The following is a 14,477-nucleotide window of genomic DNA, read 5'->3' on the forward strand; positions in this document are numbered from 1 at the left end:
GGTTTCTGTACAAATTGTAAATAGTCTTTCGCTCCCTGTATTTTACCCCTGCCACCTTTAGAATTTGAAAGAGAATATTCCAGTCAACATCGTCAAAAGTTTTCTCTAAGTCTACAAATGCTAGAAACGTAGATTTGCCTTTCCTTAATCTCTCTTCTAAGATAAGTCGTAGGGTCAGTATTGCCTCACGTGTTCCAACTTTTCTACGGAATCCAAACTGATCTTCCCCGAGGTCGGCTTCTACCAGTTTTTTCATTCGTCTGTAAAGAATTCGCGTTAGTATTTTGCAGCTGTGACTTATTGAACTGATAGTTCGGTAATTTTCACATCTGTCAACACCAGCTTCCTTTGGGAATGGAATTATTATATTCTTCTTGAAGTCTGAGGGTATTTCGTCTGTTTCATACATCTTGCTCACCAGATGGTAGAGTTTTGTCAGGACTGGCTCTCCCAAGGCCGTCAGTAGTTCTAATGGAATGTTGTCTACTCCCGGGGCATTGTTTCGACTCAGGTCTTTCAGTACTGTGTCAGACTCTTCACGCAGTATCGTATCTCCCATTTCATCTTCATCTACCTCCTCTTCCATTTCCATAATATTGTCCTCAAGTATATCGCCCTTGTATAGACCCTCTATATAGTCCTTCCACCTTTCTGCTTTCCCTTCTTTGCTTAGAACTGGGTATCCATCTTAGCTCTTGATATTCATACAAGTGGCTCTCTTTTCTCCAAAGGTCTCTTTAATTTTGCTGTAGGTAGTATCTATCTTACCCCTAGTGAGATAAGCCTCTACATCCTTAAATTTGTCCTCTAGCCATCCCTGCTTAGCCATTTTGCACTTCCTGTCGATCTCATTTTTGACACGTTTGTATTCCTTTTCGCCTGCTTCATTTACTGAATTTTTATATTTTCTCCTTTCATCAATTAAATTCAATATTTCTTCTGTAACCCAAGGATTTCTACTAGCCCTCGTCTTTTTACGTACTTGAACCTCTGCTGCCTTCACTACTTCATCCCTCAGATGAACCCATTCTTCTTCTACTGTATTTCTTTCTCCCATTCCTGTCAATTGTTCCCTTATGCTCTCCCTGAAACTCTGTACAACCTCTGGTTTAGTCAGTTTATCCCGGTCCCATATCCTTAAATTCCCACCTTTTTGCAATTTCTTCAGTTTTAATCTACAGTTCATAACCAATAGATTGTGGTCAAGAGTCCACATCTGTCCCTGTAAATGGCTTACAATTTAAAACCTTGTTCCTAAATCTCTGTCTTACCATTATATAATCTATCTGATACATTTTAGTATCTCCAGGATTCTTCCATTTATACAACCTTCTTTTATGATTCTTGAACCAAGTGTTAACTATGATTAAGTTATGCTCTGTGCAGAATTCTACCAGACGGCTTCGTCTTTCATTTGTTACTCCCAATCCATATTCACCTACTATGTTTCCTTCTCTCCCTTTTCCTACTCTCGAATTCCAGTCACCCATGACTATTAAATTTTCGTCTCCCTTCACTACCTGAATAATTTCTTTTATCTCATGATACATTTCTTCAATTTCTTCGTCATCTGCAGAGCTAGTTGGCATATAAACTTGTACTACTGTAGTAGTCGTGGGCTTCGCGTCTGTCTTGGCCAAAATAATACGTTCACTACGCTGTTTGCAGTAGCTTACCCGCACTCCTATTTTTTTATTCATTATGAAACCTACTCCTGCATTACCCCTATTAAATTTTTTATTTATAACCCTGTATTCACCTGATCAGAAGTCTTGTCCCTCCTGCCACCGAACGTCACTAATTCCCTCTATATCTAACTTTAACCTATCCATTTCCCTTTTTAAATTTTCTAACCTACCTGCCCGATTAAGGGGTCTGACGTTCCAGCTGCGATCCGTAGAACGCCAGTTTTCATTCTCCTGATAACGACATCCTCCTGAGTAGTCCCAGCGCGGAGATCCGATTGGGGGACTATTTTACCTCCGGAATATTTTACCCAAGAGGACGCCATCATCATTTAACCATACAGTAAAGCTGCATGCACTCGGGAAAAATTACGGCTGTAGTTTCCCCTTGCTTTCAGCCGTTCGCAGTACCAGTACAGCGAGGCCGTTTTGGTTAGTGTTACAAGGCCAGATCAGTCAATCATCCAGACTGTTGCCCCTGCAACTACTGAAAAGGCTGCTGCCCCTCTTCAGGAACCACGCGTTTGTCTGGCCTCTCAACAGATACCCCTCCGTTGTGGTTGCACCTACGGTACGGCTATCCGTATCGTTGAGGCACGCAAGCCTCCCCACCAACGGCAAGGTCCATGGTTCATGGGGGGGACTAACGGATAGGGACTCCAAACACTGTAAAAATACTCTAGAGTTGGTCGCACTAGTTTGTTGTATGCGATTTCATTTACATCATTTACAGATGCATTGATTTTTCCCAGGACTGTTCGAACAAATATAAATCTTCCATTCGCCGTCCCCAATACTGATTTCAAAAATGTATGTGAATTCCTAAGAGACCAAATTGCTGAGGTCATCGGTCCCTAGACTTACACACTACTTGAGCTAACTTAACGCTAACGACAACACTGACACCCATGCCCGAGGGAGGACTCGGGAGGGGCCGCACGAATAGTGACATGCCACCTCTAACCGCGAGTAATACTGATTTCACGTTATCGTCGCATCTTATACAGCTTTTACGAAGCATAAATGATATGACTTAAATGATATGACGTGCTCAAGATTTTCACCAGTAAACTTATAATCAGATAATTTTTTTTTATCTTTAGACAGATACTATCTTATATTTTTATCCACTTTTATGAAGACGTGTGACTCATCGCACCAAGTACATATTTTGTCCAAGCGTTTCTGCCAACGTTGATACTTTGCTGCACACAAAAACATTTTCAACGTATAGGCTTATGGCGCTGTTAATACTGTCTGATAAATCGTTTATGTATTTTGAAAGTATTAGTTGTTCTGTTACACTTTCTTGGAGAACACCTGCCGTTGCTTCAGTTTCTGTTGAACATTCGCCGTTTTGTACAGCGTGCTGAATTCTGTTTAGTCAAATATTCTTCGAGTTAGTTACTTGTCTGCGAAGATGCTTCGTAAGATCACATCTTGGTTAGTCTTCAGGGAGGGATTCTGAGTATTTTATATATTTAATTCATTGTCTCCAGTGGCTAGTTACAGAGTTATTGCATATTGTCTGATTTATTACAGCCATTTATCTGTACTGCCCTTAAAATATCTACACTACAGCACAAATGTCGACGATATGGGTCGCCTGTATGGTGTGGAAACAAACCTCCTGCATTCACTCATGGTCTTCGCTGTCGACAACAGTAATGCCAGTTTTACTGTTCGATCTCGAGCCTGCACTGTTCGGTTCTGCCTCGTGTCGATGTTTTCAGCAGTGTTAAGTGTACGTCGGTAGTCGCTGTACACTCTGCTGTGATCACAGTGGCCGACATTTTGGACGATACCTGTAAAGCGCCCTTTGCATTGAGACGATACGAGAAATTTTCGCCATTAAACTGTACATTACTATTCATTTATTTCACACTGTCATGATTTCGCCTTTATAGCCACTCACAAGTGCAAGCTGAAATGTCACAAAATGTCCGATCCGCCTAAATGGGAGAAGCAAGTTTCATACCAATATAACGATTGATCGGTTAGCAGTGGACATTGTTCTGTGTGAAATGTCTACGGAAAACCATCGGTGTATAATGGAATGACGACGATGGAAATTTGTGTCGAACCGGGACTCGAACCCTTATTCCCGCTTTACGCGTCCAGTTAAGCTGTGGCTATCCTTGCACGACTCACGGCCGGCACTCGTGCACGTTATTTAATTCCTTTATCGGCGGATAAATACAGTTTTGCAGTGCCTGTGTTGTTGAGAAGTACGATGCAAGTCCGAAGGTATATTGCATCGTATTTCTTTACAACGTAGGCTCTGCAGTTTCCAATATAATTCTGTTTGTACCTAAATTTATATGGTTAAACTTTTTCGAAGACTACTGTAAATTTATTTTAATATTCAATATCTATTCAGAGAATGTCTAATAATTACATTGACATATACACACACTTTCGTGGCGTTAATGAGTCTATAACGACATTACCAGGAAACATCATACGTGGATGAAGTGCAATCTCTAAAAGGTCATTAATTACCAAAATAAATTACGGAAATGAAAGATAAATTACATAAGTTGCTGTTACCAATAGATGCAAGTTACCGTGACCAAATGAATACAGAAATTACGCGCTTTTTTGTCGCAGGTATGTAGTAGTAACAGTGGTCTGTGCGTTTTCGTTTGTCGCAGCACTTGCTGTTTCTCGCAGTGGAGGGGGAATAAACAAGAAATCAACCATTTTGTTTGCGTTGGACGAAATTTGTATGTTTTTCGTCTGAAGGGTGAACTACCGCGTGAAACTTATCACAGATATCACTCCTCCGCTAATGGAACATAACTAAAATTTTATGCTCAGCGTCAATTAATTTTCACTTGACACTCTCCATAGTCTCACAATACACACCTTCGTTAAAGGCAATCTCATCCAGATAATCGGTTATTTCGCCTTGTCAGTGCAGCTTTACAGAAGCAACATCGTATAATCATCTTCCGTACTAGCAATAAAGTGAAGACCAGCCATCAGTCCTGCACGCTTCAAGAAAAGAGAACGAGTCTAAAGCTGCGACATGGTCGCGAATTGAAAATGTGACCCAAGTACAGAATAAATTTCCTTTACTATACGTCTATGGTCACAAAATTTTTGTCGACAGACTACTGGTTTCGGTGTATAACGACAATCTTCGGATCTGTTTCATAAAATCATGTTCTAATGTACTGTAACAATAGTGGCATCGTGAAATGGTAGACACAAAATCAGCGACAGCATCGTCAGATATGTATAAATAATAGTATATACAAGAGTCACCTTGTCAGCAGCAGTCCTACTCGCTCCGTTTCAGACAAGTGACTCTTGTATATACTATTATTTATACATATCTGACGATGCTCTCGCTGATTTTATGTCTACCATTTGACGATGCCACTATGGTTACAGTATATTAGAACATGTTCTCATAAAACAGATCTGAAGATGGTCGTTGTAGACCGAAACAGGTAGTCTGACGATTAAAAATTTGTGACCATAGACGTATAGTAAAGGAAATTTAGGGTTGAGTCTATTAGTATGTAGCGACGGCGCCGCCAAAGTTTTTCAGACGTCATACTCGTAGAACTACAGCGGGGATAAAGAAAGCCCGTCAGCACTGATGGAACAGTGACTTGACTTACGAAGTATGCAACCCGCGACAGCGGATCCCTACTGGCCCCGTTTCTGACCTCTAGCTGTAGCCCATTCCACCTATCTCAATCTCCTAATTAATCAGTATCCCATTGCGAATAGGTAAGAAGCTGACTCTTTCCATAGATCACAGTGGGCGAGATGTTAATTTAAATTCCAGCGATGCGTTAATGTTACTTGCTGTGTAGGCCAGGAGAAGCTCTTTATAAACTGCCGCTTGAGGGTGGCCTAAACAACGGGAGGGCGGTACATACTGTGAACAGACCATCACAAAAAGACAAAGGTAACTGGGATAGCAGACTGAAGAAACCATAACCATATTTGTAGCAAACCACCAGAAACTGCGGGTTCCTTACACCCAAATAAGGCGTACTCCTTAAACCAAATGGTTCAAATGGCTCTAAGCACTTTGGGACTTAACATCTGAGGTCATCATTCCCCTAGACTTAGAACTACTTAAACCTAACTAACCTAAGGACATCACACACATCCATGCCCGAGGCAGAATGCGAACCTGCGACCGTAGCAGCAGCGCCGTTCCGGACTGAAGCGCCTAGAATCGCTCGGCCACAGCGGCCGGCGCTCCTTGACATCTGATGACGGATAAAATGGGGAACAAGCCATATGAGCAATAAAACCATTCCTTGCTTGATGTTTGACTTTTACCACTGAGACTCAGTCAGCTTGAATGCAGAAATACTGACTGTTTTAATTATAAGTTTTTGTCTGGTGAGAACTAACAAAAGAAATATTTTCGTTTGACGTAATCACGAATTAACAATTTCCGGACTTTTTTTTCTTTTACGTGTTCTGTGAAACCTTGCTTCTTGCCAAATTTCATGATTCTAGGTCAACGGGAAGTAACCTATAACTTTAGTTGAGGGAGTTTGCGAATATCAAAATATGCGACATAAATGGCCGTATTGTTTGGCTGCATTACCTTAGAAGTTTACAGTTATTACCCGGCAAGGAGCTATAAATGTTTGTATGTGACATAAATTTCAACTTGATCGTCTGCCCATTTCTGAGAAAAAAGTGTCTTGACAGACATACAGACGAAAAACAACAGTGATGCTCTAGGGGTTCCGTTTTTTACCAAAGAGATTCGGAACCCTAATAATTAGCAAAAAACCAAATAACGTTGAGAATTCAATGAATGCAAATACACATGTCTTTCCATCATATTACATTTCAAATGTTATACAGGGTGTGATTGAAAAGTTTCAAGACTTAACTCAGAACTAGAAATTTATTGGACATTTAAGTACAGCGGACTAAAATTCTTCAGAATATGATCCTTCAGCATCAACACAGCGCTGCCAGCGCTACCCTTCTGGAAGGCCTCGGGCGTCTGGCTATCAAGGGCTCTCGTCGAATGTTGCTGGATGGCGTCGATGGAGTCGAATCGCTTCCCTGTTAGGCCTGTCTCGATTCGGGCGAAGAGGAAAAAGTCACTTTGAGTCAAGTCAGGGCTGTAGGGCGGCTGCGGCATTGTTGTCACGTTGAACGTTACCAAAACTTCGGCGGCGGTGTGCGACGTGTGTGCGGGCGCGTTGTCGTGGTGGAGAATCCAGTCGCCCTTGATCGCCAGGCCGACGCGGCGAACTCGATCCCTCAACTCGACGGTCATTGTTTAAAAGTTCCCGCCCTCTCTCCACATTTTGATCCGTTCAGCTTGATGATGGCCTCCCAGAGCGGTCGTCGTCTTCAACAAAATCAAATGTTCAGATGTGTGTGAAATCTTATGGGACTTAACTGCTAAGGTCATCAGTCCCTAAGCTTACACACTACTTAACCTAAATTATTCTAAGGACAAACACACACACCCATGCCCGAGGGAGGACTCGAACCTCCGCCGCGACCAGCCGCACAGTCCATGACTGCAGCGCCCAGACCGTTCGGCTAATCCCGCGCGGCCGTCTTCAACATTCCCGCGGCCATCTTTGAAACGTTTGTGCCGCATGGAAACCATTGCACGGGACATGGCTTCTTCCTTAATGGCCTCTTGAATCATACCGAGAGTATCCGTGACGGTTTTGTTCAGTCCCACGCAAAATTTAATCGCATAACGCTGCCTCAAGTGCTGCTCCATTTTCGCCTACTTTTCAACCGAGGTCAATGACACGCACTCACGCTGCAAGCGATGCGCGCTATCCAGGGTTCCAGAGGCAACTGCCGCAGCTTCAAAATGTTCAAATGTGTGTGAAATCTCATGGGACTTAACTGCTAGCCGGCCGGAGTGGCCGAGCGGTTCTAGGCGCTACAGTCTGGAACCGCACGACCGCTACGGTCGCAGGTTCGAATCCTGCCTCGGGCATGGATGTGTGTGACGTCCTTAGGTTAGTTAGGTTTAAGTAGTTCTAAGTTCTAATGGACTGATGACCTCAGAAGTTAAGTCCCATAGTGAACTTAACTGCTAAGGTAATCAGTCCCTAAGCTAACACACGGCTTAACCTAAATTATCCTAAGGACAAACACACACACCCATGCCCGAGGGAGGACTCGAACCTCCACCGGGACCAGCCGCACAATCCATGACTGCAGCGCCTTAGACCGCTGCAGCTTCAGTTCGTTCCCTGAGACCCCCCAATACTTCCCCAAGCCGGCGATTCGGTCCGCTCGCGCTCCCCTACTCAGAAATGAATAAGTCTTGAAGCTTATGAATCACACCTTGTATGTATGAAATTATGTGAATAGTGCTGAAAAAATATAAAGTAAAAGAGAAACACGAGCGAGACTAGATCCAGGGATCCACCGATTACGGAGCTTGAACGCTACCCAAATGACGACCGCCAACTCGGTGCCCAACTGCAGACTCCTAACTAAGGTACGAGCATATGGGATTGGTTCCCAAGTATGTGAGTGGCTCGAAGACTTCTTAAGTAATAGAACCCAGGACGTTGTCCTCGATGGTGAGTGTTCATCGGAGGTGAGGGTATCATCTGGAGTGCCACAGGGAAGTGTGGTAGGTCCGCTGTTGTTTTCTATCTACATAAATGATCTTTTGGATAGGATGGATAGCAATGTGCGGCTGTTTTGCTGATGATGCTGTGGTGTACGGGAAGGTGTCGTCGTTGAGTGACTGTAGGAGGATACAAGATGACTTGGATAGGATTTGTGATTGGTGTAAAGAATGGCAGCTAACTCTAAATATAGATAAATGTAAATTAATGCAGATGAATAGGAAAAAGAATCCTGTAACGTTTGAATACTCCATTAGTAGTGTAGCGCTTGACACAGTCACGTCGATTAAATATTTGGGCGTAACATTGCAGAGCGATATGAAGTGGGACAAGCATGTAATGGCAGTTGTGGGGAAGGCGGATAGTCGTCTTCGGTTCATTGGTAGAATTTTGGGAAGATGTGGTTCATCTGTAAAGGAGACCGCTTATAAAGCACTAGTGCGACATATTCTTGAGTACTGCTCGAGCGTTTGGGATCCCTATCAGGTCGGATTGATGGGGGGACATAGAAGCAATTCAGAGGCGGGCTGCTAGATTTGTTACTGGTAGGTTTGATCATCACGCGAGTGTTACAGAAATGCTTCAGGAACTCGGGTGGGAGTCTCTAGAAGAAAGGAGGCGTTCTTTTCGTGAATCGCTACTGAGGAAATTTAGAGAACCAGCATTTGAGGCTGACTGCAGTACAATTTTACTGCCGCCAACTTACATTTCGCGGAAAGACCACAAAGATAAGATGAGAGAGATTAGGGCTGGTAAAGAGGCATATAGGCAGTCATTTTTCCCTCGTTCTGCTTGTGAGTGGAACAGGGAGAGAAGATACTAGTTGTGGTACGAGGTACCCTCCGACACGCACCGTATGGTGGATTGCGGAGTATGAATGTAGATGTAGAAGGTCACGACGCCCGGTGCCTCAGTGACATGTAAAGTTATTCCTCAATTTTCTGATACCGTCTAAGTAGTAAGGTGTACTACTTACGCATTATCTTGCTCTAATGGACTGTTAGAAGTGTGCGGAGTTTGAAGTAAATCCGTGATCTGAACCCAGTGGCCCCTCCCTGTGAGAAAATATCCCTGAACATCCTACAAAAATTTTTGTCGTCGATATTCGGGTTGACTCTGTGTATTGGAGTTATTTCTCCTGCCCTTATTGTGTCCGTGTGTTTAGTTGGAGTGTGTGTGTGTGCTGCTGTGCAGGCGGTCCGGGCAGCAACAAGGCGGCGCTGTGCGACAAGGTGGTGCGCGCGGCGGCGGGCTGGGCGCACTGCAGCGTGGGCCGGCTGCTGCGGGCGGCGGCCGAGGCGCCGGGCAACAGGAACGCCGAGGACGCGCCGCAGCTGCGGCAGGCCATCGCCGCGGGCGACATGGCGCCGCAGGTAGGCCGCCGGTCCTCATCTACCACGTACACTAACGCGCTACACACGCTGCCTGATAAAAAGTATGACAGTCCTAAGTAATGCGGAACTGTCCAATAGATGTCAGAAAAGGCGGATGAGCGAGTGAAAAAGGATGCGGGATGGGGGAGGGGGGATACTGTGTAGTCGTCAGAGAAGCAGTAACAGCAAATGTGTCTCTCAGGAGAGCTCAGTAAGTTCGAACTTGGACCACTTGAGGCGCAGCGCCGTATACCGATCCTGCCTTGGAGATGGTTAAGTGGAAGATGTCTCTCAGAGCTGGATAGTGACAGATGGTGACGCGAGACTGGACGCGCACGTAGTTTGTTTATCAGCCGATAGAGGACAGTATTGGATAGGGAACTGTGATTTACTTTCGATTGTGCCCACTAGGGTGCACTAACGTAATAGAATGTTTTTCATAAACTGTTCTAGTATTGAAACTTCCTGGCAGATTAAAACTGTGTGCCGGACCGAGACTCGAACTCGGGACCTTTGCCTTTCGCGGACAAGTTCTCTACCAACTAAGTTACCCAAGCACGACTCACGCCCCGTCCTCATAGCTGTACTTCCGCCAGTACCTCGTCTCCTACTTTCCAAACTTTACATAAGCTATCCTGCGAACCTTGCAGAACTAGCACTCCTGAAAGAAAGGATATGAGTGAGTCGTGCTTGGGTAGCTCAGTTGGTAGAGCACTTGCCCGCGAAAGGCATAGGTCCCGAGTTCGAGTCTCGGTCCGCCACACAGTTTTAATCTGCCAGGAAGTTTCATATCAGCGCACACTCCGCTGCAGAGAGAAAATCTGAATCTCTTCTAGTATTTTCATAAAGTGTTATTATGTCTTTTTGTGTATGTAAAATGTTATAAATGTGTTTTAGCAGTATGAATGATGCGTGCGTGTGGTTTAAGGTTAATTGAAGATAATTGTTTAACGCGTTATATAGTGGGATTTAGTGTGGGAACATTTCGAAGAAGCATGGATGTGGACATAGGCTATTTTTGTAGAATAGATTTGTAAAGTATGTTTATGGTAAAGGGAAAGTTAATTCAGGTATAAATAACAATAGTAAATAACTTTAGGCATAAACAAAACTTCAGAATATTAGATAATTACGTCGGTAAAAAGTGCAGTCGTTAGGTTTACTATTTTGCGATTGGTTATTGAAGAAAAGCGCGGACTGATGCGGGAGAGTGTTGTTTTGCTGTTGGCTGTTGAGTAAACTGACCAATGGTAAAGCAATATGTTGTGTTGGCAGAAGAGCCAACACCGTGTTACGAATGGAGGCGGAAATGCACGCGTTTTAGCTCACGCAGGCTCGCGTGAGGAGGGAAGAACTATACTGACGTGAGGTCTGGAACATGACAAGGAATGAGAATTCAGAAATCAGACGTAATTAGTTTGATACTTAACTTTAATCCATTAATGATGAACGTCGCTCTTGGCGGTACATGAGTCACAATATTATCTGTTCAGAAGACATAGTAACTGAATATGGCGCCTTGCTAGGTCGTAGCAAATGACGTAGCTGAAGGCTATGCTAAACTGTCGTCTCGGCAAATGAGAGCGTATGTAGACAGTGAACCATCGCTAGCAAAGTCGGCTGTACAACTGGGGCGAGTGCTAGGGAGTCTCTCTAGACCTGCTGTGTGGCGGCGCTCGGTCTGCAAGCACTGATAGTGGCGACACGCGGGTCCGACGTACACTAACGGACCGCGGCCGATTTAAAGGCTACCACCTAGCAAGTGTGGTGTCTGGCGGTGACAGCACACAATATTCTTCGCGCGCCTTTCTCTGCTGGTAGAGAATACTTAGAGTATTCTAAAGAGGAGTCGGAGCCTACTCATGAAACAGTTCGGACGTGTATAGTGGTAGTTCCGATGGAAATGATAAGTTGCCGGATCTAACAGTGTTTCATACATCAAAAGTGTTATAAAGTGACGGCATAATTATTCCGATGGGTGTGTAGAAATTTCGGAATTTTTTAAGTGAATTTTGCGACGAGAAAAGACATAAATTCCGCGTCGCGTATTGAGCAGGTCGGTGGCTAAAAACTGTGACTGCATTAGGTACCGACAGGCTTAGTATTTGTCGAGCATTCTCAATCAAAAACAATCCGTATTTTTGTAGCTATTACGTTTTCGGGAAATGCAACTCCATAAACTTGCTAACGTGAGTGAAAGGGATTGTGAGTGACTGTGTTAAGACTAGCACGGGCTTGGCAGTGATACTTGTTCACCTAAGTTTCAGAATATATTAATTACGGAAAAAATTTCCAATCTTTCATTTCGTGTGAAAACGTTCTTCCGAAACGTAGATTAGTGACTTTAATTGCATCCTGGTTCACGTCGAAGTACAGTAGGTTTCGCTCGGCTTCTCTACTGATCATATGCTGAGACAGTGTTCACAGGGTAGGTTCGTCGTAAAGGGACGGAAGGAACCGCGCCGCCTCACATCGTTCGATGAAACCTGGTAATAAATACATCTGTGACATTTCAGCCCTTCTGAGGCGACCAAAGTCGACTGTTGCTGATGCGATTATGAAGTGAAAATGAGAAGAAACAACCAGACCTAAACCAACGTCTGGCAGACCTCATGTACTGACAAAAAATACAGGAACTTAAGCTCAAGTTACAACAATAGTTGACTATGCCTCTATCGATATGTACCCAGTAGGATAGTTTCTAATGGGAGAGCGTCCCTATGCTACACATTGAGGTGACAAAAGTCATGGAACAGCGAAATGCAAATACACAGATGGCGGTAGTATCACAGACACAAGGTATAAATTTGGCTATACATTGACGTAGCTCTCATTTGTACTCAGATGATTAATGTGAAAAGGCTTCGACGTGATTCTGTCCACAGGATGGGAATTAACAGACTCTGAAGGCGGAATTGCAAATGGAGCTACACGAATGGTACATTCCATTTCGGAAACCGTTAGGGACATCAACATTCCGAGATCCACAGTGTCAAGAGTCACCACAGCCAACGCCGTGGTCGACAGCCTTCCCTTAATGACTGAAAGCAGTGGCGTTTGCATAGTCGGTGATAACAGACGAGCAACACTGCGTAAAATAATCGCAGAAGTCAACGTGACTGGTACGACTAACGTATCCGTTAGGATCTATCTATCTATCGTTTGAGCCTTGTCCCGCAGTTACGCCGGGTCAGCCATCGTTAATCGGATTTGGCATGTCAATGTTTAAGGGGTGGCCGGATGCCCTTCCTGCCGCCAACCCGTACCCCCCCCCCCCCCCCCCGGGACAGAAGTAGTGTACCCCAACTGTCTGCGGCGAGTGTAATCCATGGAATAGTGCGAAAGTGTTCAGATGTCTGCGAGTCATGTAACTGAGGCGGAACATGGGGGCCAGCCCGGTATTCACCTAGGGGGATGTGGGAAACCACCTAAAAACCTCATCCGGCCCTCGTCGTTAATCCGACGGGTGGACTCGATGCGGGGTCGGCGCGCCTACCCGAGTCCAGGAAGCAGCGCGTTAGCGCTCTCGGCCTGGGTGAGTATATCCGTTAGGATAGTGCGGCGAAATCTCGTGTTAATGGGCCATGGCAACAGATGACGCTAGTGCCTTTGCTAACAGCACGTCGTCATCTGCAGTGTCTCTCCTGGGCTCATGGCCATTTCGGTAGGGCCCTACACGAATAGAAAACCGTGTTCTGGTCAGATGAGTCCCGATTTCAGTTGGTAAGAGCTGATGATGATAGGGTTTGAGTGTGACGCAGATCCCGCGAAGCTGTGGACCCAAGCGGTGAACAAGGCACTGTACGAGCTGGTAGTGGCTCCCTTATGGTGTGGGCTGCATTTACGTGGATGGGCTGGGTCCTGTGGTCCAGCTGACCCGACCACTGACCGGAAATGGCTGTTCGGCTACTTGGAGGCCATCTGCAGCCATTCCCAAACAACGATGGAATTTTTATGGATGACATTGCGCCATGTTGCGAGACCACAGTTGTTCGAGATTGGTCAGAAGAACATTCTTGATTTGGCCACCCAGATAGCCGGACATGAATCGCATCGAACTTTTACGCGGCACAATCGAGAGCTCACTTCGTGCACAAAATTCTGCACCAACAACACTTTCGAAATTATGGACGGCTATAGAGGCAGCATGGCTCAATATTTCTGCAGGGGACTTCTAAGACTTGTTGAATCCATGCCACGTCGAGTCTCTGCATTACTCTGTTCCAAATGAGATGCGACACGATATTGGGAGGTATTCCAGTACTTTTGTCACCTTAGTGTACAGTCACTATAAAGAAAATTCTAAAGAAACGGACTACGGCACAATATGTATAAAACAAAGTACAGGGCTATAGGTAGAATGATGCTGTACGAAACGCGTTTGGCAGACAAGAAAGCAATGCATAATGCCTTCATTGACTACCGTAGCAGAATATTGTCAAATGGTTTTTCAGAAAACCCAGCCATATGTAAAGGCTGTTAGTGTGCAGCCACTAATGCACTAATGAATTTGAGACTCGTAAATCAAAACCAGAAATGCTTAATTCTGTCTTCAAATGTTCCTCTACAAACGAAAACGAATGTATCCGCAATTTAATTCTCACAGCACTAACAAGATGAGTGAAATACTTCTCAGTGTCAGTGGCGTCGAGAAGCAGCTAAAATCATTAAAACTGAACAAAATCACAGGGCCCAAAGGAATAGCTGTCAGATTCCATACTCAGTTCGCGACTGAGTTAACCCCTCTGTTAACTGTAATCTATCGCAGATCCCTTGAACAAAAAACTGTAACCAGTAGTTGGAAGAAGGCATAG

General features: G+C 44.6%; 1 protein-coding gene across 1 annotated transcript in view; it reads left to right on the forward strand.

Annotated features, from left to right (window-relative positions):
• Positions 1–14,477, forward strand: part of LOC126190817 (adenylate kinase isoenzyme 5) — a 526,350-nt gene that overhangs the window by 475,252 nt on the left and 36,621 nt on the right. Inside the window, exon 8 of the mRNA XM_049931384.1 lies at positions 9,485–9,663. Within this exon, the coding sequence (XP_049787341.1) occupies positions 9,485–9,663 (179 nt within the window). The remainder of the gene's footprint in view (positions 1–9,484; positions 9,664–14,477) is intronic.

This window comes from Schistocerca cancellata, chromosome 6, assembly GCF_023864275.1.
Source record: "Schistocerca cancellata isolate TAMUIC-IGC-003103 chromosome 6, iqSchCanc2.1, whole genome shotgun sequence".
NCBI classification, from domain to species: domain Eukaryota; kingdom Metazoa; phylum Arthropoda; class Insecta; order Orthoptera; family Acrididae; genus Schistocerca; species Schistocerca cancellata.